Genomic DNA, 25,644 nt, shown 5'->3' with positions numbered 1-25,644 from the left:
GTCAGGATGGCGGGTGAGATGGATTATTTTTTCTTGACAAAGACCTCATAGCAGGTCAAAATGTTACTGCTCTTTTCTGTTCTATTAAAACAGCCTGCGGCTTGAACATCTTGAGTGCCTAGAGAATTTCTTGTATTTGTTTTAGAATTGTTACAAAGTCTTCCTTTTTATATCATCCATAGCTCAACCCCATTTAATGCATAAGTTGCAAAGTACATTACTTTGCATTTATCTGTATTGAATCTCATTTGCCACGTACCTGCCCAGTCTCCCAATTTATCCAAATTCCTCTCTAGAGAAGCTATATCATGGTCAGGCTGTATTGTTTTGCTTAGTTTTGTGTCATCTACAAACACTGACAACTTCCAATGCCCATTTCAAGATCATTAATAAACAGATTAAAGAGAAGAGGAAGAACTCACCAATTCAAAGAGGTTCACCAATTGGCACTTTTGACAAGCTTGTAGACATGTATGAAATGAGATATGAATCTAAAAAGCCTTAATGGGGAGGAATTTCTCTTGTTAACCTATTATAAGATATTAATTATAATGTTTTACAATTACCAATTGTCAGCTCAGACAGCTAGGTGTACGTTCAACTTTTCTGGAACCCTAACATTTTGCACACAGAATGGTTTCACCCACACAAACAGACATAACTAAAATGTGAAGAAATAAGTAAAATATGGACAAGTAAAAGCATTTCACAATTTGTACATAAAAAAAAATAATGTTAATTTCATTTATTGCTAATAGTTTTGAAAAACAAAAAAACATTCAGGTATGATTTATAGTTTCCCTTGTGCTAATTTACAAATTCTAAATATTTTGAGTTTTAAAACCCAGATGCATAAAATAAAATGTTTAATTTTGCAGTTTTTTTGTAGTACCTTTTTTATAACACTAACAGACCAATAAAAAGTTATTACAATAAGCTACAATACCATATTATTATTGTGCTTCTACAATATTGGGCTAATATGGCAACTGAAATATGTTTAAAAACTAAAATACATAATTAATAACATCTGTCTGTCTTCCGTGACCCAGCATTCCAAAGCAATATGATGTAACCAAGTAAGTGCTGTGTTTGAGCGTCAGTGCTTGAGATTCATAATGTCGATAATTCAACTGTCTAATTATATACTTAATAGTTTAATACTAAAACTGTGTTGTGACTGGGAAAAATGTTGTAATTTTTTAGAATTTGGTGAAGTACTATATTTCATATATCTAACACAGCATAAAAATATATCATTTTGACATGCCTGAAATGAGGGCAGCTAAACTGCTATGCTGTCTTCATGGCACATGATCATCCTTTTCTTAGACACACCAATTAATATTTGATGGAATTACTTTCAAAATTGTAAATTAGTACTGGTCACACACAAATGCATTCCATTCATAGATTGTGTTATAATTGTGAGTGTGACAGGTGAAGCAAACACTACAGCAATGGAACCAGCCAAAACAAGATTACAAACGTGATGAAAAATACATTTGAAGAATACACCAACTGTCTGTTCAATTAAATACGAAATAATTGTAAATGCAATTGATAAATTTCTCTATTTCTATATCCAGCATCCCATGCCATCAGGATATCGTGAGAATCCTCACTATAATAGAAAGCAGCAATCCTACTTTCTGCACAGACAGAAATGATAGATAGATGTATTACTGGATTTTGGAGTAGCTGGGCTAAGGAAATAAGGAGGAAATAGGAAATGTCAGTACCATGCTTAGAGATATATTTAGACCAGGAAGAGTAAAAAAATAGAACAATAAAAATATATGTCTGAGGTAACAGTAACACTGGAATATCTCAAATTCAGGGACAAACCAAGTTTGGTATACAAACATATGCAGGAGTGCTCATGGTTAAATATGTAGCCAGATCAAAAACACAGGAATCAAGATAATACAAGGCAGTAAGAATAAACATGGCCACTTGAATCAGTGTCATGAACACTATAAAAAAAAGGGGGGGGGGGGGGGAATCAGTGCTATCAACTCCGAAAACAATATAGGCAGCAATCCTTTAAGAAGGGGAATCCCTCACATTCCTTCAAAATACAAAACAGAAATACAAAGAACAAAGGCTGTGCCAAGTATACATATACAATTGACAATTTGTATAACAGTCCCAAAGATACTCCTTAAAATATAAGGTAATACCGCTATTTTTTGGAGGTAGAGGTTTTATAGGTTGGTATTCTTTATAACTGGGGCTGTCTCCTTGGTTCCTTTCAGATGTATGTGAAAGACAAAAATAAAAGGAAATTCAATGGTACAGTATATCAGGCAGGATACGTACAATGAAATAAGTAATAAAATTGCCACTCACAATTTTTAGAGCCTAAACCAGCTCAAGAGTGCAGCGCCTGGAGCGGTACAATATTGTACTAGAATATAGTGTGATCTGGCCAGCGATCTTGCAAAGGAAGCTTTACCAGTGCAGACCGTACTCAGTTAGGCAGATTACAGCCAAGCTGAAATACAGGGTTCTGCATTTCTGGTAACAAATGCTCTCTATCTGTATCATTAGATAGAATTGTTACATTTGGATTAGATTTAGTGTTCTGCTGCATCATTGTAGCAGGCAGATACATCCACCAGAAGTTACTAGGGAGACCACACATTGTGACACGGATTGTTGGCATTATATATTGCCAGCACAAATGTGTTTACCCTAAATTCTATCTTATTAAGTTGGAGTGTTGGATTTCGATAGCACCCACGAATTTAATCATATCTGATGACTTCCACCTATTACTTCTTTATGCAGTTTGTACCTCGGACTTTATGTCTTTTTTCCTTTTCGCCTACGGAAGATTGACAAAGCTGTGTCAGTTTTGGAATGAGGTTCCTGATTTAACATAATTGTGCCCAGATTGTCACCAGTGCTGTGGGACTGTGGCCGAATTGACGCAGATGTGTCATATGTTTTCAGTATTGTAAGTTAGTTAACAATGTGTAACACATTCCAACTCTTGATGCTATTTTAAAGAGACAATAAGTAGTTTTTTAAATGTCATTTTGATTTAAGATTTTTTTTTCCATGATTTTTCACCTCTGTTTCTATTGATTGAGATTTGTGATATACAAAATGTTGTAAGTGTTTGGCATTGAAGTCTGCAAAGATTGAATTAAAATGCATTGAGAGAGTATGTAGTATTTTATACAGTGGCGTACATACTGGGGTCGCAGGGGTTGCGGCTGCGACCAGGCCCGGCCCACCAGGGGGCCCGGCCGCCCTGCGACCCGGTATGTACCCAGGAGCTGGCCACCTCAGGGCCCCCCGAGGCTGGCCCTGGTGTCACCTGGCGGGGGCGCGCGAGGGAGCACTCTCCCCTGAGTGCTTCCTCTTCAGCTCCCTTGCGCGCCGCATAGGGATACCAGAGCCGGAAGCTGACGTCATCTTCCGGCGCCGGCATCCCTACGCGGCGCGTGAGGGAGCTGAAGAGGAAGCACTCAGGGGAGAGTGCTCCCTCGCGTGCGCCAGCCCGCCCGCCCACAGGACCGGCCTCCCAGGAGCACCACTGGACCCCAGGGAATCCCCTCAGCACTCCAAAAGGTAAGGAGGCTGGGGGATTAAATTTTAAAAAAAAACATGCGTGTGTGTGTTAGTGTGTGTGTGTGTTAGTGTCTGTGTGTGTTAGAGTGTGTGTGTTAGTGTGTGTGTGTGTTAGTGTATCTGTGTGTGTTAGTGTGTGTGTTAGTGGGTGTGTGTGTTAGTGTCTGTGTGTGAGAGTGTGTGTGTTAGTGTGTGTGTGTGTGTGTGTGTGTTAGTGTGTGTGTTAGTGTTATTGAGTGTGTGTCTGCTAGTGAGTGTCAGTGAGTGTGTTACTGTGTGTGTCTGTTACTGAGTGTGTTTGTGTGTCTGTTAGTGAGTCTGTTTGATGTCTGTTAGTGAGTGTGTGTTTGTCAGTGAGAGTGTATGTTTTGTAAGTGAGTGAGTATGTCTGTCTGTCGCTGAGTGTGTCTCTGTCAGTAAATGTGTGTCTGTTAGCTAGTGTGTATGCGTCTGTTCGTGAGAGTGTGTGTCTTCAGCACTTACCTTTCTCCAGTGCCGGACCACCTTGGCGCTGGGGATCCCTCCGCCTCTCAGCTCTGAATGCGCATTCGCAGCAAGAGGCGCGCGCGCGCGCATTCAAACCACCCATAGGAAAGCATTACTCAATGCTTTCCTATGGACGTCAGCGTCTTCTCACTGTGATTTTCACAGTGAGAATCGCGGAAGCTCCTCTAGCAGCTGTCAATGAGACAGCCACTAGAGGCTGGATTAACCCTCAGTGAAACATAGCCGTTTCTCTGAAACGGCTATGTTTTCAGCTGCAGAGTTAAAACTAGAGGGACCTGGCACCCAGACCACTTCACTGAACTGATGTGATCTGGGTGTCTGTAGTGGTCCTTTAAGTGTGTGTGCATACCGCGGTCGCAGGGGTCGCAGCCCTGCAACCCGTGCGACCAGGTGCCCACCGCCATGTGTTGCGGCCCCTGCCCGCGCCAAGTAAGTGCGGGGGGGGGGGCTCGGATCGATTTTCGCACCGGGGCCCCATGGGTCATGTGTACGCCACTGATTTTATATGATATTTTTACACAAGAATAATAACAATGCATTCTTAAGGTGCATCTATCTGTGTAGTATGTTTAATTATTTTTTCATCTGTCGTTTATGAAAGAAAGTATTACTGTAGTAACATTAATGTGAAAAAATATATTAATGAAAGTGGCATTTTTCAGTAGCAGCAATGAATGCATAGTTTTTGTAGCTTCATAAGGAACTGTTTTGGATGATGATTTGAATGTATGCCCTTAGGCAGAGGCTATTTATTTGCTTATATTAAGATATGTTATAAGGTCCGAAATAATGGCAGCAAATGCAGAAAATCATAATAGTCTATAGAATGAATATGAAAAAGAAATGTTATAAAATTATCAGTTAAATTTAAAACAAATGACACTTGCTCTAGGCCTGAATACCAATCAATGGAAACTATATATATGTAACAGGGTTTAGCATAGGTCCACCTATACCAGTGATGGCGAACCTATGGCACGCGTGCCACAGGTGGCACGCCGGGCCCTTTCTGTGGGCACGCGGCCATAGGTTTGCCATCACTGCAGAGTAGGAACCTGCCTGCCCGAAACGGCAGGCACCTACTCTGCTTCCGGTTCTTTGAAGCAGCTCCCCTGTCCTCCCGCGAGCAAGCTGTGTGGAGCGTTGCCGCGCGTTACCATGGCAATGCTCCACACAGCATCGCGCGGGAGGACAGGGGAGCTGCTTCAAAGATCCCTCCCCTGCCTCCCCCTGCCTCCCGAACCGGAAGCAGTACTTGCCACCACCGGACCACCAGGGATGACTGTGTGTCCCCCTCCTTCATTAAAGGTAAGAAGGGGGGGGAGAAGATAATAATTTAATATACTTTTTTTTTTAAACGTTTACCCACCCCACACCCCGTCCCCCCACACACAGCACCCCTACCCCCCAGCACTACCCCTACCCCCCACACACACAGCACCCCTACCCCCCAGCAGTACCCCTACCCCCCACACACACAGCACCCCTACCCCCAGCAGTTCCCCTACCCCCCCAGCAGTACCCCTAACCCCCACACACACAGCACCCCTACCCCCCAGCAGTACCCCTACACCCCCACACACAGCACCCCTACCCCCAGCAGTACCCCTAACCCCCCCACACACAGCACCCCTACCCCTCAGCAGTACCCCTACCCCCCACACACACAGCACCCCTACCCCCCACACACCCAGCACCCCTACCCCCCAGCAGTATCTCTACCCCCCACACAGTACCCCTCCCCCACACACAGTATCCCTACCCCCCGACACACAGTACCCCTACCCCCCCACACAGTACCCCTACCCCCACACACACAGTACCCCTACCCCCCACACACACAGTACCCCTACCCCCCACACAGCACCCCTCCTCTCCCCAGCACCCCTCCCCTCCCCCACACCCAGCATCCCTCCCCTCCCCCCTACCCCCCACACACAGCACCTCTACCCCCCACACAGCACCTCTACCCCCACACACAGCACCCCTAACCCCCCACACACAGCACCCCTACCCCCACACAAAGCACCCCTACCCCCCACACACAGCACCCTTACCCCCGCCCCACACAGCACAGCACCCCTCTCACACACACCACCCCTCATACACACACACAGCACCCCTTACACACACACACACACACAGCACTCCTCACACACCCCCACACAGCACCCCCCCACACACACACCACCCCTCACACACACACACACACACACACACACAGCACCCCTCACACACATGCAGCACTCCTCACACACACCCCTCACACACACACACACACCACCCTTCACACACAGCAACCCTCACACACAGCAACCCTCACACACACACACAGCACCCCTCACACACACACACACACACACACACAGCACCCCTCACACATACACTACACTCCTCAATGCAGTATGTGTGTGTATTCAGCAGTCTGTGTGTGTGCGTGTATTCAACAGTCTGTGTGTGTTTGCGTGTATTCAGCAGTCTGTGTATGTGCATGTATTCAGCAGTCTGTGTGTGTGTGTATTCAGCAGTCTGTGTGTGTGTATGTATTCAGCAGTCTCTGTGTGTGTACTCAGCAGTCTGTCTGTGTGTGTACTCAGCAGACTGTCTGTATGTGTATTCATCAGTCTCTATATTCAGCAGTCTTGTGTGTGTGTGTGTGTGTGTATTCAGCAGACTGTGTGTATGTATTCAGCAGTCTGTGTGTGTATGTATTGCATTTGTTGGAGATACTTATAAATATAAGCTTAATTTTATCTATTTATATCATTATTTAAAATTTGTATCATTGAACTCTCTGCTGTTGTGTTCTTTTAAAATAAAAGTTGTTAATTAGTCCGGACAACAGTACGAGTTGTTTTTTCTAAACTTAAACCTCAATATTCAGGTTTAATTGCCGTGTTGGCACTTTAAGGAAAAAAAATTGGCATGTATTGCGGTTTGGGCACTCGGGCTCAAAAGGTTCGCCATCACTGACCTATACCATTGTGGCTGTGTTATCTCCATGCACTCTGCAGGTTGACCCTGAGTCACCGCTACCTGGGAGTTAGGGTACATAACTGTGGCAGTGCCTCAACCCAGCGGGGAATCAGGGGTATGGAGCAGGGTCCCACTGGGAACATATTTAGGTGAGCAATGGAAATTGACACAAAGCTAACCCGTAACTGTTGCAAGCCACAATGTTGCTTGGGTTATCTGAGTTAAACCTTTCCCAGATCAGTAACACTGGAGATCAAGGTCTTTTAATAGTGTAACCAATTTCTAGGTGCCCTGTTGTGAAACAGATGGAGAGGGTTTAAGCTTACCAATTCACAGTCCGCAAGCAGATCGGTTTACGAAGGGGAGTGCCTACTTTTTTAACTGCTGCTAAGAATTCCTCCCTGTCCATTGCAATCTCTGCTACAACTGTTCTGTATCTGGCTATAGTTGTCTGCTGGAATTTTCTTTCAGGATGTTGCAGCACTCATTTAAGTATCGAATCAAACAGGTCTCAATCCCAGGCCTCTCTTTCTGCTTAGCAGGGGTCTTTTACTTCTTGCATCAGCTCTCAACTCACTCTGAACACTCAAATGGAGTCCTGAATATATATCCAGCCATGTCCCAAAGCTTGCCATCTGCTGGTCACTACACTAAAATTGCACAGGAGTCAATAACACAGCATAAATTATGGTAATCCCAGATAGTCAATGACACAGCAGAAAGAACTGTAATGCCAGAGTTTTACACACACACACACACACACACACACACACACACACACACAAACACACCTGTGAATATCTGTGTAGAATGTAAATATACTTTTTGATTAAAATCACAAAATACAAAGACCTTTGAGTGATCCCTCTTGTAAAAGGAATATTACTATTTGTGCTAAACCATTAGAAAAGTTGATGATAAATTGATGATAAAATTATAATTGTAAAATTGGGGTTGGCAGAATATCCAAATCGTGACCTACATGTTTTATGTAGCTGGCATATGGTTCATCCTGATAACATTTTACTGATATGCTAAGCATTGACAATACATTTGTTAAACAAATAACTGAATGGAATTGTGGTAATATTCTACAGAGGACTGAAAAAATTAGCTAGGGTTATTAAAGGGTTACTAAAGGGTTATTAAAGGGTTACTCCAAACACAATGACCACCTCAATGATTTGAAGTGTTCATGGTTCCCAGAGTTTGTATGTACTGCACCTACGGAGATTAACCCTTTTATCTAGCAGATATGTAACTACATCCCCAGCAGTGTCATTAGCCATCCCAGAACAAAGTTCAAGGCTGGCTAACATCAAAAGCACTGTTTTTTTCTAGAGTAACCCTTTAAAGGACCACCAAGTTCACCCAAACCACTTCATCTCAATGTGGTCATGTTGTTTTAACACTGTGTGGTAAAACACTGCCATATTGCAGAAACAGCAGTTTGCCTTGAAGGGTTTAATACACCTCTAGTGGCTGTCATACTGACAAACTCAGTCATGTGACATTGCAGTTTACAGGAATGTCTTGGATTGAATATGCATCAGATTCCCAATGATCCTCAATGATGAGCATTGGATTGGACAAGCAATGATGATGCAACCCATCCTAGATGATGTTGCTGGAGGTGGAGGAGGTAGTCTCAGTGCTGAGGATTAATTTTTTTAAATGTATTTATTATGCAAATGGAGGGACAGGGGACACTGAACTAACTATGGAGAGGGGCATTATACCATTAGAATTACAGGTTTGTATAAGTGCTGTAGTATTCCTTTAAAACTGTTTTAATCTTATTATTATTATTATTATTATTATTATTATTATTATTATTATTATTATTGGAATTTATATAGAGCTAATCTATTCTGCAGAACTTTACAATATTGTAAAGTGGGAAATTTAACAATAAATTAGTCAATCACAAAATGCTGCTGGAACAAGAGGTTGATGAGGACTCTGCTAACATGAGCTTACAATCTAGAGGAGGTAGGGTATAAAAACAAAATAGGAAGGGCAGCATAGAGGATAGTAACAAAGTGACAAGGTTGTAAAGGAAAACTGGAAGAGAATGGAGTGTGGCCCTTTAACCCCTTAACCCCTTAAGGACACAAGGACCAAACTTATGGAGTAAAAGGGAATCATGACATGTCACACATGCCATGTGTCCTTAAGGGGTTAAGAGAGAGCAAGAGACAGGTTTGTGATATAGATGCTACTCTGGGAAGCCATAAGCTTTTCTGAAGAGAAGGGTTTTGACGGACATCTTAAATAATTGAATAATAATAGCTGTTCCAAAGGAAAGAAGTCACCTGTGCGAAATCCTGCAAGTCTTAGTTAGCAGTAAGGGTATGAGCAGGGGACGGAAGAAGGTGGCTGGCAGAGAGGAGGTACATTACAAGATTTGGTGGTGTCAAGATAAATATTAGTGGATGGCTTTTATCCCTCCGAATACTTTAGGGCTAAACAGCTTCTACACTTTCTATAAACATTCATGGGTCTATCCTGAGGTTGAATTCACTTTTTACAAATGTATTGAAAACTATAGAATAAGAAGCCAGGCCTGATCTTAATACCGTATTCACATTTTATCTGATTCGTCTACCATTGCAATAACACTACACATTCACACGGGAACATGAACTAATGCAAGCTATACAGAAGAGTAACTGGACTGACATCTGCATTAACACTATGCACATTATGTACTCCACTATGATAAATGAGAACTGCTACAAATAGCTTAAAGGGACAGTTTAGGCACCATAACATATTTATCTAAATTAAGTTGTTATAGGACCAGGAGGCCCTGGGCACACTTTTACCTCAATGGGTAAACCATTTTTTTCTCAAGCTAGTTTTGTGAATGGAGAGTCACTGATTGGCTGAGAGTGTGAGCTGTGTCACTGATTGGCTGAGAGTGTGAGCGGTGTTCCTGTACTTCCTGAAACTAGAATTTTAGAAGCCTGATGCCACCTGAGGCTCACTTTAGGGTTAAACCGATCAAGAACAAAAATTTTACCCCTTGAGGTAAGAGTGTGCCCGGGGGTCTCTTGGCACCATAACAAATTAATTTAGATGAAGTTCCAATTATTTTCATTTGTGCTATTTAAACACTATATAGATAATTTTATTGTTGTTCTTGCCTGTTTATGTTTTTAATGAGCAACACTAATACAGGCAAGCAGTAAAGTGAAATAAGAATAGTTTACTAACAGGTGAAATACTTTTTATTGTGAAAGCAACAGAATAGGCATATTGAACATCTGGTTTTAATTTTACAGATAAACTAAATGACAAATCAAATCAGATATATTTCACATGCTACACCTCTCAGTTTTTATTTTGTCAAGTTAAAGCAGAAATTTTGACATATAATTTACTATGCCCAGCTTCTATAAATAGGGAGACATTTAATTTAATTATCCTTTCATACTAGTGAGATAGTGTCAGACTTAGAAGCATGAAATATTTGGAACAGAGTGATCTAAAACAAGGAATAGTTGAACATTTATCTTTCATAAATCCATATTTGCATAAAATATATTCTGACTCGTCATTACAAATATCAAAGCACTATAAATTCACGATTTATTGTTTGTAAAAAAAATTTAAATAGCATGAACATACCGACTATTCACATGCTAAAAGACATGTATACTGATGTAAAAGAACATTCAGGTATACAATTAAACAGATATATAAGCATCTAAAGATTCGAGTTCCCCTTAAACCCACCTGTGAATGCACACATTAAAGGAACACTATAGGGTCAGGAACACAAACATTTATTCCTGACCTTATAGTGTTAAAAACAGCATCTAGCCCTACTGCCCCCTCTCTCCTCTAAATATCATAAAATCTTACTTTGATTTAATTCTGCTGATGTTGGCTCTGTCCCTGATCTGCCTGCTTGGCTGACATCATCAGAAGTTGTGTTCAAAGCCAATCACAATGCGTTATTATAGGAAAGTATTGGATTGGCTGATAGGGTCAAGGAGGCAGATAAGGGGCAGAGCAGAACAAGCCAAACACAGCCCTGGCAATTCAGCATGTTCTAATAGAAATAAATTGAATCAATGCATCTCTATGAGGAAAGTTCAGTGTTTCCATGCAGGAAGCACCTCTAGTAGCCATCTGTGGAATGGCTGGTGAAGGTATCCATAGGCTCTAATTTAAACACCGCCTTTTGTCTGAAAACACAGTGATTACAGAAAAAAGGCTGAAGGGAATGATTATACTTACCAGAACAAATACAATAAGCTGTAGTTGTTCTGGTGACGGTAGGGTCCTTTTAATATGCTTGCTATTGTGATCTCCAATTTCTTTGAGTATTTTCACTGTCTGAAGCATTCTTCTTAGGCAGCAAACATTTCCTTTAGTCTAAAAAAAAGTTTGGCTGCATGTTGTGTGGACATTTGCCATTCTCTGTTTCATAATGCGCATTACTAAATGTAAACATATGCTTGCACATCTTAAAACTGTTCAAATCTGGCAGGACATTCCTTATTTGGATCCTGAGTGATGCCATCCTTGGTTAATTTTCCTGATTTGTGTTTTTTAAAATCTATAAAACCAACAGAATTTGTCAAATGAGGATTGTGGTACATTGTGGGCAATATTTGAACATTTTGGAGGACCAAATACATGATTATTACTGCACAGATTTTATTTTTGTTCTAAGATGTGGAGTCAATCAGGAAAATGTCTTGTTGACTTTCTCATTTCCTACAACATCTCTCCTATATGTAAACTATTTGCAGTAACAGTAAGCAAGTGTAGGTAATTAAGGACATATTACTATATGGTGTTTGTGAGTAGCTGCACATATACAGGACTGTAAATGGATGGTTACCCTTGCTTTACATTGAATGTATACTCCTGATCTACACCATGATGGAACTAAAATCTTTAATGAGAGAAATAGCAGCATGAACATTAAAAGTAACCAACTTATGGATTTTTGGGTAGTGATGTAATGAGTATTTTGTCAATGAAATGCTCGGTTTGCTTGAACTAGTGACTACAAGCATCTGTACATTTGATAAAAATTGATGGTTATGATTAGGTAGATTTAAAATGTCTCTATAAATCTTTGTAAAAAAAAAAAAAGCTAAAAATTAGAGGCAATAAGGAATTATTGCAAAACAAAAATCTGCTCTTTATACAGAATATGTATTTTTTTTCAGGGTTTTTAATAAAGTGAGAATGCTAGGTGGAATCAAAGTGAATTTCACTTTAAAATGAAACATCTTCACATCCACAAACCTCCATAAAAATATTAAACTGTGGGACATGTTACATTTAGACAATGTCCCCTTTGTACTGTGCCTCACAGCAGTGAAAATAAACTGAGATATTATTTGCACAGTGTGATAACACCATAATGTAGGATACAATGGAAGATATTTCTATAACGTGCATATTGTATAATTTTTTGATTTGTCTCTTATGAAGATTGACTCATTGACAGATTTATTTATTTTTCTTTTTAGATCCAGATTTTAAAGATATTGGTGTATTAAAACCTTTGCCAGGTCAGTTCTAATTATTTTACACAAGTATTACCCAGTTAATCTTGTCTATGTTTATTGTCCTATTTATGACATTTTTTTCTTTATTATATTTTGTGAAATTCCAGTTTGTGAATTTGAAATGGGAGGACCAGAAGGCATTATCAAATCTGTGCAAATTCTAACAGAAGGAAAGGCCTCAGCAGATGAGGCAGTTGACTGCAAATGGTACATTCGTGCACCACCACGTTCCAAGGTGAATTTTGCTTTCCCTTGTTAATAAACCACATGTACTAATTAATGCTCTAGATTACAGAGAGTTTTGATGGAGAAAATAGAATCTTGCTTAAAAAAATAATAATAAAATAGCATATTTTAAAGCATACCTGGTAGAGTACTATTTCATAATTTTAGTCATCTCTTTTCTATTTACACATATATCCACAGATTGTTTCCCTTTAATTACATACAAGAAATTATGATTTCATTGCTATTTTGATCATGTTCAATACATGTCATGGTTTAACTGAGGCAGTTATTCTTGTAATATGTGTGGCATTGTTTTTCCTGATTTATTACCTCTAGCCAATGTCCGACATAATCTAAGCATGTTCTATTCATTTTTATTTTAAAAAAATAGCTTACTGTGCCTCCCTTACCTAATTTCAAAACATATTAGTTATGTACTGTAATTGTCTGCAGTGTTAAATCAGAGCAGCTATAAGTGATGTCACCCGAGACAGTTCTATCAATGTAGGCAAGATCTCTTTTAGTATATTATTGAAGAAAAGAAACATGCAGTTACTTTCAGAGAAATGATTTTTTAAAATAATTAATTTAATTGCTTTTATAAATAGAAGATATTGAATTAGAACACTGGCTGTGTATGCACTTCTGAAAAGTAAAACACTGGGTTTTTCTTGTCAAAATGCAAAGATATTCTTCCCAACCATTAGATCCTACAGAACCATCTCTATTTAGGATTCATGGTTTTCTGTAGTAGTGTATTGTTCCAGTTTCCCAGAAACATAGGGCAGGAGTGGTGGAGCAGTGATTGGGCACTTCAGGAGCGGTGAGTGGGCACTTGTCCCTGTAAGCTGTGGCCGAGGGTGTGAATACCACCGTTACATCAGAGTTTGCAGGAATCTATGATCTGCAAACTTTCTTTGTCTTAGGGATGAGCATAACCACCTAGCAAAGCTAGTGGGTATGCGGCAGTCTCCCGGAGTCAAATGCCAGAGCTGAAAAGGCTCGCGCTGTGCATCTGCACAGCAACAGCCTTTCAGCCAATCAGGTAATCAGGAGAGCCGTGCTGAGCGCGGGATTCCTGATTACCTCAGATTTTTAAAATTGGGAAACTGCGGATGGTTAGCACATCCCACGAAGTACTAAGGATAAATATTTCCGACAGTGTACGGGAATATATTTAAACGTCTAAACGCAAATAAAACAGTTCAAGATGCCAATAGTACAGGGGAACAAGAAAATATTTAATAAATCATGAAGACATACAAGATAGACTTGAAACTTTGTATAAAACAGCTGAACTGAAAAACAAGGCAACAATGTATGCCAAAGGAGAGTAACAAATGAATAGTGGAAACATTCAACAAATTGCCACGAAATAAGTTCAATAAAAGAGAAGAGAAATGTTGAAACAAGTCTCAGCAAACATATTCTTTATGCAGGGAGTCCATGCGAATATTGAACCGACGAGACTACTTGCATCCACTTCTCCTATTTAGGTGGATCTTTGGTTTGTTGGTCCGGTCTTGGAGTACGGCTATAGTCTGTAAAAAACAAAACAGAGAACGGTTATCAAATGTTGAATAAGCACCAGATAACCTTATGTTTTAGAAAGCAAACTACCACCAGCAGGCAAAACTCTTAACTTGGAGGAGGGTGGGACGGGCGCTATTGCTAGGTGGTTATGCTCATCCCTAAGACAAAGAAAGTTTGCAGATCATAGATTCCTGCAAACTCTGATTTGTCCTCCGGGAGGCATAACCACCTAGCAAAGCTAGTGGGTAGAATAGCACACACCTGGTGGTGGTCCTAAGAAACTGAAGGCGTTCAACTTCTGATGGCCTCCAGTAAAATCTAACAAAGGTTTTACTGGACAACCATCTTGCAGCTTTTAAGATAGTAGGGAGAGGAAGGCCCTTTCCTGCTGCTTTAGTAGCCGAGGCTCCCCTAATTGAATGGCTTTTGAACACTGAAACATCAATTCCAGCCGTAGACATGGCGGAAAGTATCCAGCCTCTAATTGTATTAACCTTGGCTGGACGAAAGGGATTCCTTGATGTAATGAATAATTGACTGATATCATTTCTAAATCCAGCAGAAAGTTGAAGGTACGATTGTAACAAACTGACTAAACATAAGCCTGGATCGGAAGAATCTTGGACCAAGTCCAGTTCTACCGGACCAGGAGAAAAATGGGATGTTTTTTGTCTGCCTTTTAGTATAATATGGAAACCTCCCGGGGTCCTGGACAACCAAGGTTCTGAAATATGGATTTGAGTTAACTCTGCTCCTCTAGCTGCCAGGGCCAAGGACAGCAGAGAAGCCAACTTAATAGCAGTCCATCTTAAATCAATTTTAGCATTATCCAAAGACTTAAGGAAATTTAATAAGACATCTACATCCCAAGTAGATGTGTAGCGTGGGGTATATGGGCGGCAGACGGCTAACCCTTTTAGTAATCTCAAATACAGGGCATCCTGAGTAAGGTTGGGGATCAGGAAGTTTAAGGCAGATCCGTAGGTCTTGATTGAACTGACAGATAAACCAGAATGGAACTTAAGGGTAAGAAATTCTAACGCCAAAGGAATGGTATCAGATCCTTGTGTGTTAGACAGAAAAGAAACCTCCCATTCTTTGAATTCCTCGATCATCTTTCTATATCTTACCCTAGTTCTACGTCTTAAAGATGAGTTAATAATATCCAAGACCTGATCCGATAAAAGGGGATGTGTTAACAGCCTACCAGGGCTGCGATCCACATTAGCTGCGGGAGCTTGAGCAGAAGATCGCTGGTTCCCTGAAAGCAGTCCACTGTCATGCCTAATGGGATCTTGATTCCCTTGACTAACTGGTGGATCAAGGGATACCAGGGTCTGGAGGTCCATACTGGATAAACGAGAACTAAGCTCTGCACCCTGTCCCTGCGGATCTTCTCCAGCACTTTCATCAGTAAAGATGGAGGGGGGGAAGCATAAGGGGCTGGAACATCCGTCCATTGGAAAGACATTGCGTCCATTTTCCAAGCTCCCTTTGTCCAGGTTCGGGAGACGAACCTGGGGGTTTGAGCAGATGTTTGGGATGCAAACAGATCTACCTGTCTCTGGCCAAAATTGCTTTCTATCCGTTGGAAAAGAGCAATCTTTAATTGAATCGTTGCCAGGGACAGACTTTGGCGAGAGAGAGAGTCTGCAAGCTCGTTCGCCTCTCCCGGAACATATTCTGCGAAGACCTGAACGTTGTTTGCTAAGGCCCAGGACCAAAGATCTAGAGCCTCTAAGCAAAGACCCCTTGATCTTGTACCCCCTCTGTGGTTTATATAAGCCACCGCTGTCCTGTTGTCCGAATTGACTTTTACCAACATCGGTGACTGGTTTAGAGGAACTAGGCCCTTGAGAGCTAATTTTATAGCTCGTAACTCCAAAATGTTTATATGGAGGTGACTCTCTTGGTCTGACCAGATTCCCCTTATGGCGTTCTGGGATGTAAACGCACCCCAACCGTGACTTGAGGCGTCTGACGTCAGAGTGACTGTCGCAGGCTGCTCTAACAGTGGACGAGGAAGTGGAATTTCTAACTCCAAAATGGACTTCAGTTCTTCTCTGACCTTCTTGGGGAGAACAAATTTTGATTCCCAATGGCCACCCTGTCTTAGTCGGTTCCCTAAAAACAGCTGACTTCTTCTGCAAAGTAAGGGGGAATTGTTGTATGCTGGTGTTAAAGCTATTAATTTCCCGATAATCTTTGCTAGGTCTCTCAAGGACCAACTCTGGTGCCCGAGAGATGAGTTGAGATGTACCAGTAGTTTGTCCCATTTGTCTCGAGGGATTCCAAGAGACATAGTCCTGGTGTTCAGTATGAAACCCAGAAAGAGGATGCTTTGAGTGGGAATTAGGACTGATTTCTGTAGGTTTACTACAAATCCTAGGTCTTGTAAAAGGGAAGCAAGGTAATCCCTTTGAGAAGCAAGGGCTTCCCCATCTGGATGCATGAGCAGGATGTCGTCTAGATAGTATAGACACATGAAACCTTTTAGTCTGACATGAGCTATCACTGATTTCATAATTCTGGAGAATGTGTATGGTGCGTTGGATAGGCCAAACACCAAAACGGTCCACTGCCACACTTTCCCTTTCCACTGAAACCTGAGAAAACGCCTGTGTTTCTTGGCTATGGGGACTGAATGGAAGGCATCTTTTAGGTCTAACTTTATGCAGAAAAAGGCTTTCTGTACTAAGCCTGGAAGATCTGATAAACCCTCCATCCTGAACCTTTTCCTTTTGATGAAAGCGTTCAGAGGCCTCACGTTTAGGACCGGTCTCCAGGAACCGTCTGACTTTGGTATTGGGAACAATGGGCTGACCCATCCTGTAATAGACGTGTCTGCCAACTCTATTTTCCCTTGACTTAAAGCTAAGGAAAGGGAGGCATCTAGCACTGGGTTCACCTCTCTGAGGGGTGCAAACTTCTGGACTGGGAACCTTAAAAGGGGGAGTTGTAAACCCCTTTGAAAAATCTTTAGGACCCATTTGTCTGAGGAAATATCCTTCCAATTTAGTGGCATATGAGGAGGCACACTTACTTGAATGCATGGGTTTTCTTTTGGAGGCTGAACCGCCTCTGGAATGCGCTCCTCTGCCACCGCCTGGGAGCTTATGTCTTCCACTGTAGTGGCGGTACTGGGCCTGGTGAGAGGCTTCTCGGGACGCTCCTGCAGCCCTATAGGGGCGACCCTCTGTCCGAAAGGGCTTTTTGTAGCCAGGGACGGTCTTCTTGAGCTCTGAAAAGGATCTCCTTGCCTTGTAACGGCCTTTAACCTCCTGAATGAACGAGGGACCGAATAGGTGAGAATCCTCCAAATTTGGGAACTCATGCGATTTGGGGGCTAGGTCGGACAGACCAGCTGCATGGAGCCAGCGTGATCTGCGGATGTTCGATATATAATTAAAGGCTTGGCCGATAATTAGCACTGCCCTGCCAGACGCTTTTAAAAGGGCCATCTTAGATGCTAACAGAGATGAAGTGGAAGGTTTCTGGACATTGCCTTCCTTTTCTGCCTTATCCAGCATCAGTAATAGCGGGCCCACAGCATCAGCAATTTTAAACTGTATATTGCGAAAAGTCTGGTCTGTGGGATCAGAGGATACGCTGCTCCCTGTGATGGATAACAGCGCAGGGTCTACCTCTGGGGCCATTAAAGCCTGAATGTCCGGGATACCGATGTGGTTCCTGAGGAGAAGATCATCTTCCTTAACCAAGGGAGATCTGAAGGCTAGTTTAGCAAAATCTCTAACCTCAGAGTCGTGCTCCATAGCCCATCTGGAGTGAAATAATTTTGATGGGAGAGTCTTTCCTAGGAGACTTACTCTGGCCATCTGAACGTTGCTTAGCTTCCCTCTCTCAGTGGAAGCCGCTGAACGAACCACTTCCTCGGATTCCCAGTCTATTTCTGGAGAGCCGTATCTGGAACTGGGACGGCTTTGGGAGGAAGAGTGAGCGAACGCTCTAGAAGAGGAAGGAGAGGGACTATCTAACCTCCAACGAGATTTGCCCTTTTCCTCTGGAAGGTGTTTCTGGTGCTCAAACGAGGGAAACACACTATTCCTTTTTTGGGGTCCTGTCCCTTTAAATTTTCTTTTACTCAAACGAGTATGAGGGGAAGGAGAAGCGGAGAAGTTTTCCTCAGAGGAGGAACTGTCGGAAGAGACCAGCTGTCTTCCTTTATGTTTTTTATTTAAAACTGGGACCAAATCCTCCTCAGATGATGAAGAGGAAAGTTCCCTGGCAAGGAAAGCTCTTTTATGGAGCTTTCTAACATTGATGGGGCTGCCTTTAAGAGAGGCATCCACTAAATCTGTGGCAGACACAGAAATAGAGTCCTCCATCAATGATGCCATTTTAAAAATCTGAGGTAATCAGGAATCCCGCGCTCAGCACGGCTCTCCTGATTACCTGATTGGCTGAAAGGCTGTTGCTGTGCAGATGCACAGCGCGAGCCTTTTCAGCTCTGGCATTTGACTCCGGGAGACTGCCGCATACCCACTAGCTTTGCTAGGTGGTTATGCCTCCCGGAGGACAAATATATTGCTTCACCAACCAGTACTGAGTAAATGTACATCTATCTATCTATTTATAATCTATCTACTCTATCAATAACACCAACATTCGTTGCAGAAGAACAATATGCAAATTTTAGTGATGTATGTAATAATACTTTATTGAATGCTATTTAAAGAATTTGGTACAAATTGGGACTTACCTACATATCACATTAACGCAAACAATTAGGTCCACATGGGTAAAATTATTCATTCCATATATACAAGAATCTCTTAGACTTCTTTAACACTGGTTGCTGGTACACTTTCCATAGCAGCTCAAATATCCTGTATATCCAGCAAATGTCACTTATGTTTGATATGACGAGTTATTCAATTAGCGTAGTCGTTCAGTGTAAATGTTCTTCACAGCATTCTAGCAACTAATAAGACCTCAAGGAGGTAGCTCGGTTCAATGTTGATACATTTGTATCCACGAGTGGCTACACTAATCAGTTTTAGGGCCTGTAACTCCTTTCAACTTTGACACAATGTTACTAGAATCTGTTCTCTGTGCCAGTTAATACACCAGGATTTATTTTACAGACAAGACAGATAACGGTATCTTGAGTAAATTTATGGTTATTTTGTGATGTTGTTTATAGACCAATGATTGGTAACAAATATGTTACAAATTACCTCAAGTCAGAACTTTACTTTGTATAACTCTTCATGGAAACTAATCTTCTAAATGTGGCTTCCACTTTATTAGAAATAAAATGGTTGCTTTTTATTTTTCTCTTTTTTGTCTACTTATATTCCAAAATGATATCTAACTTGTGTTAAATAACTACTGTGTGCCAGAACTGCAGAGGTTTATGGTTGAAATAAACCCCATTTTAAATGTACCTTTCATGCATTTACCCCTTCACTTCTAAAAATTTGTGATTTACAAAATATTAGCATTGCATTTATTTGACACATAGACTTCATAACTACTACAAATGTAGATACAAAATCAATTTGTTTATATACTTCTTCTCAGAGTTGTTTTAGACAATAGATGTGGAGTTTCAGGCCAAACTTCAATTCAGCCAAATCTGATCAGATCAGTTAATAGGCAAAAATTCTGATTTCCGAGCCACCACATGCCAGCATTTCAGTGAGAACTAATATGGGCTAGCCTAAATATTCTCAATTTGGTCTTTGATTCACATTGCCATTCCTGGCACCAGAAAAAAAGGCGGGTGGAGGCTGTTTTATTTGGTTGGGGCAAATAAGCAGATTAGCTTGCCATGAGATCCTATGAGCTTGTCTTGTCCAATCAAGAATTAGCAAAAAAAAATATTATCGATCTTTAGGGAAAATCCAGTAAATGTTGATTTTATTCACAGATCAAGCAACAACTTACCAATAGCGGAAAAAAGTAAGATCAGAAAAAAAAAATCTATATTTCCAGACAGGATTCTTCAAGATACTTTGACTACAACTACTGAGTTACACAAATCAGCAGTGATACAGTGTATTTTACCCTTGCTGTGCCTGTTTGGGAGTTGGAGATAGTCTGGGTCCTTGATTCTAGTCTGAGACTAGGTTTAGCTTGCTGGTGTATTATCTACTGCCAGGAGCACTTAAAACATCCTGTGAGAGGTAGATGGGAGATTTACATGTTGTCATTGTTGCCAGTGAGAGACTAGGTTATCAATATACCGTTATCATTTTTTTTTAATTGTTTTAAACTATTTGTTTAAAATCCTATTTTATTTTGTGTTCAATCAAGTATGTGCTATTCAAGTGCGTGAGCAATGTGCAGTGTTAACAATAACGTTACCGTAGTAAACCACTTTGCTTAATAAAGTTGTGTTAATCTTCACAATACACAGTCATTAATGTAACTAATGTATTGTAACAAACGTACAATAATCAAAGTAGTAGAGTCATGGCTTCTGAGCGTTTGAACACTTCAGCCATGACACCTCTACCACTGTTGCCTCCACCACCACCACTGCCTCCACCTATTTGTAGTATTTGCCACACCACTGCAGAAATAGCACTTTTACCTCTGGCTTAGGACTTAGTGGACTATAAATATGATGAGTCAGAGGAATTAGCAGAGAAGAATAGATAATCTCTTCATCTATCTCTCATCATCATCTGCTATTTATATCACAAGTAGCTCACCCCCTGTCAGTTTTACCATCACCACTACCAATATCACCACCAAAATTGCCATTTCCACTAATCAACTTAGGCTAGTGTTTGCACAGCTTCTACTGCTACCAATGCAAAACCACCTGTATTTTTAGCCACTGTTAGTGCCTCCCACAAGGAAACTGTACTGTATTATAGGACATTGAAGACTTAAATAGTTTAATCAGTTCCAACTTTCCCTGATCTACCTCCCTGCCTGCTAAAATATGGCCACTAACCTATTAACCTGGTCCAATACTGAATAATGGAGGGTGAGTGACATGCTTTCACTGCACCTCTGCCTTATGCAGAGGGACTAAATAGAATCTCATCTAAGACATTTTTTTCCTTTAGAAGGTAAAGACTACCCACAGTTTTAGAACTAATAATTTTTGTAACATATTTGCTAATATAAATTAATGAAATTATAAATTTGAAGAAAAACTTAATTTATACTTTGAGTAGCATTATCCCCTCATGATGACATCATGAACTCAATCCATCTTCACGTACAAATGGGCTAGAAATTATAAACATATTATTGCATCAGGGAGATAAGACTGAAATTATGACATTAATTCTATTTTGCTTTCTGTGCTAGAAATTCAGGAAGAATATACACAGATGCTAAGTACTATTATTTTGTCTAGCCAAATTATTTATGCAGAGGACATTTGCTATGTAATTTTTGCATAACCAGCATATAGAAGTTAGTAGCTTTAAAACATTATCCAACTGTGGATTTTTAAAGCAACTCATTTTTTATGCTGATAATTTAACTTTTCATTTTTGAATAAATGATGTGTCATTATGGTTTGTGAGGGCCAAGAAGAGATGAATTTTGAGAAACTGTGGATGTCTTTGGCAAAAAATAAACACTCTCTGTGCATCAAGTATGGAGGGAATGTGTATTTTAATAAATGTGTTGCTTTGAATAGCAGATAATTGAAGAACTGATTGAACTCTGAATGCTCAATCAATGTGTAATAGCCATAATGTGATCTCAAAATGTACTTTCTTTATTTGCAGATATACTTACGCTTCTTGGAGTATGAAATGCAAAACTCAAATGAATGTAAAAGGAATTTTGTGGCTGTTTATGATGGAAGCAGTTCAGTAGAAGATTTAAAAGCTAAATTTTGTAGCACAGTTGCTAATGATGTGATGCTACGCACGGGACTTGGCGTAATCCGAATGTGGGCAGATGAAGGAAGTCGGACTAGTCATTTTCAAATACTTTTCACATCTTTCCAAGAACGTAAGACAAATTATGTTTAAAGTATGTAGGGACTCTAATAATGTGTTATCAGTGGCTTTTTTTCATGTTGCTCATATTGTAAAAGAAAATACCACAATTGTTTTTATGATATTCTAAATATGATGTCGACAATATCACAAACATTTAATTTGTGGAAGCTTTTGGTTATCATTTATGAAACATTGACTGTTCTGATGAAGAATGAGGTCATAACCAGAGGCAGAAATAATGTAGAGAGGGCCCTGGTGCAAGACATTAAGTCCCTTTCTAGTGCAAGGGTGGCCAAAAGGTAGATCCTCAATTATTCAGCAAATCCCACAATGCCAAGCCACCTTGGGATCTACCATTTGCCAATGCTTGCAGTGTTGCATTTGCGTGCAGTGTTTGAGAGGTTGAATGTCAACATATTTTGGTATGGAATACAGTGGAAGAGATGCTGGGCAAACAGTGTGAGGTTCCAAGGTGCCTAGTTTGAAGGGAACTAAGGCACCATTGTCCTATGTACAATGTTTCTTTTATCTTCTTCAATAAATTTCTCTATTTTTCATATTATATGGCTGGATACTTTCCGGATTTAAGGGACCAGGAACCAAACAAATACAGAACATAAGATGCAAAACACCTTTATTAATAGTAAATAGAAAAATGGTAAAAACAGTCAACAAGCAAAGACCAGGAGGTTAGCTGGTGTCAGGAACCAAAGCAGGTAGTCAGGTGAGCCGGAGTCAGGAACCAAAGCGGGTGTCAGGCAAGCTGGAATCAGGAGAATGGAGATCAGCAAAGTCAATAACAAAGGCAAAAGTCAGAAACCAGAAAAGAACACAGTCGAACTAGGTAAAACACAGGAATTACAGGAAATGCTATTGGAAACCGTAAACAATGCAAGGGCAAGGAGGTACTTAGTTTGCTGCTTAAATAATCTGCACTGAGCAGCCAAAAGGGCTGGCTAATATCAACCAGGTGTTTAACTGTGATGAAAGAAGGTAATTGTTAAAAACAGCTGAACAACCAAGATGCAGTGTAGAAAGAGGTGCTGTTTAAAACAGCAAAGAAACACACAATGCCTCCCTCTCCTACTCTCCTATGAGTGGGTCCAGGCATCAGTGGGAAGGAGGCATAAAAGGAACAAAGGAGGGATGGGGCATGGACATATTCATATTTCTTTTGATGATCAACTGGAACGGGATGTGGACCTGGCACCGAGCTGGTGTACCAGATGTGTACCAGATGTGTACATGGCACTGAGGTGGTGTACTAGTTACACACAATGGGTTTCAAGAGGGAAACATGGAAAAAGTTAGAGAGGCACATGCTGGGGGAAAGGTCAAGCTGATAAGCTACAGGGTTAACCCTTCAAAGTATATAGATAGACCAGTGTAGTGGGGTGCTAGTTTTTGCAAGGGGACATGGAGCCATAGGTTGTGGAAAGACAGCAAGACCCTCGCCCCAACCTGATAATTATTTGCAGGTAGGCATCTGGGGTTGGCCCAGAGCTTATAGTCATGCATGGAGCATTGCAAGGCGTCCTGACCCTGCACCCAGGTGGAACGGAGTCCCCAGAGATGTTTCTACAATGCCAGAAACCCATGTGGCACAAAAGTATCAGGCAGCATGAATGTTTGAAGCCCTTAGTTGCCAAGATTGGGGATAGCTGGAAAGAGGCAATAATAGCACTAATGTAGTGAACTCTGTAGCAGGCCCCCTGGTAACTGACGCTTAACTCTGCTGATTCCCTTCCCCCAGCCGATCAGGAACCATTTAAGAAACAAAAAGACCCGTCTTCCCCCAGTAACTGGAGGACACACACTCTCCTGGAGGTACAACAACTACTTTATTGGCCACACACGGCTTTAATACATACCCCATGCAAGGGGTGTATCATACCAACATCTAGTGTCCCCTCCCAGGATCCTTCCCCTCCCTGGGTCCCAAGCAGGGGAAAGGACTCTGTTCCCTTTGTCCCCAACTCCCACTAAAGGTATAGGGTTTCCCACGCCAGCCGCCAGGGGGTCTTCTTCCCAGGAGCATCCCGTCCCTTTGACTCCCAGGCACAGAAAACCCGCCTGGGGGAAAAGAGCTGATCTCTTTGTCCCTGCAGGCACCGAAAGCCGCCCAATTCACCAGTGTCCGAGCACTGCTCACACCAATCTCAGGGACCCTCACAGCGGTACCACACTTGACTGGTTTCTGCTCACAAGGTTCCTGTGTGAAATCCTGCAAGGGAAGTGTCTCCTTTCAGGACACAAATTGACAGCATTTGTTTATACAAAATGGTGGCCACCCTGGGGAGCATTCATTAATTACTTCCCTTGCAGTTTCACACTTAAGTTGCAAGTGAGAACATTATGATTAATTGGTGTGAACATTCCAGTGGGGCACTGGACAGGCCTCATTTGGGAAACGAACAAGTCGGGAAACAATTCTCCCAGGGGAGAACACCTTAATTGTTTCCCTTGCGGTTTGACACTTATGTTGTGCGGAATGAAGGTTCTAAATTAACATTCTAAATGAGTTATCGGGGTGGTCCCGTTTGGGAGGCGAATTAATTCCCTTCGTGGAGGCACTCCCAAGCAGGCACTATATACGAAGAGATGGGGAAACACACATAATATCAGAAAGGCAATTAACAGACAGGCAGCAGTTCTGCCACAAACTCCACCCAGGATAGCAGATCTGACCAGTTGTTCTGGTGATCAGAAATATAGCAATGCAGAAACTGTTCCAAGGTTTTGTTAGCTTGTTCTGCAGCACCATTGGATTGCAGGTGGTAGGCCGAGTAGAAGGAAATTTATGCTCGTATTTCTGTACGCAAATTCCAATATGCAAACAGAGAGCTCTCCAAAATATGGACACAAACTGGCTACGTCAATCTGAGATGATCACTTTGGGTAACCCATGTGAGCAAAAATCTAGGTGAGCTCTTGAGAAGTCAATAATTGTTTTCAAATCAGCATTTTAGAAAATTTACTAACATCCATGAGAATTACCAAATTGTCATGGGAGACCGGGATGTCCACAATAAAATCCATGGACAACTGAGTCCAGGGTGGTATACCAGCAGGGATAGTTTGCAGGAGACCTACTGGAAGGTGTCCTGGTGTCTTATTTTGAGCGCACACAGGACAGGCAGCTACAAAGGTCGTGAGCTGTCATTTCAGAAGCGGTGTGCCGCCTTGGGGGGAGCTGAGAACAGCACCAGAGGCTACTTTGGGGTTAAACTGTTCAAGAACCATTTTTTTTTTTAGATTAAGTTGTTGTGGTGCCTTACCTGTCCCTTTAATATTTTTTTCAGCCTTATACTCTAAAGCATTCTGAAGCATTTATATTTTTTTCT

General features: G+C 41.3%; 1 protein-coding gene across 1 annotated transcript in view; it reads left to right on the top strand.

The window, feature by feature from the left end:
• Positions 1-25,644, top strand: part of NETO1 (neuropilin and tolloid like 1) — a 196,329-nt gene that overhangs the window by 101,867 nt on the left and 68,818 nt on the right. The window contains exons 6-8 of the mRNA XM_063451616.1: positions 12,564-12,605; positions 12,710-12,837; positions 22,082-22,310. Coding sequence (XP_063307686.1) covers positions 12,564-12,605; positions 12,710-12,837; positions 22,082-22,310 — 399 coding nt within the window. The remainder of the gene's footprint in view (positions 1-12,563; positions 12,606-12,709; positions 12,838-22,081; positions 22,311-25,644) is intronic.

The sequence above is a fragment of the Pelobates fuscus genome, chromosome 4 (assembly GCF_036172605.1).
Source record: "Pelobates fuscus isolate aPelFus1 chromosome 4, aPelFus1.pri, whole genome shotgun sequence".
Classification (NCBI taxonomy): Eukaryota; Metazoa; Chordata; class Amphibia; order Anura; family Pelobatidae; genus Pelobates; species Pelobates fuscus.
This window is presented reverse-complemented; position numbering and strand designations above follow the sequence as displayed.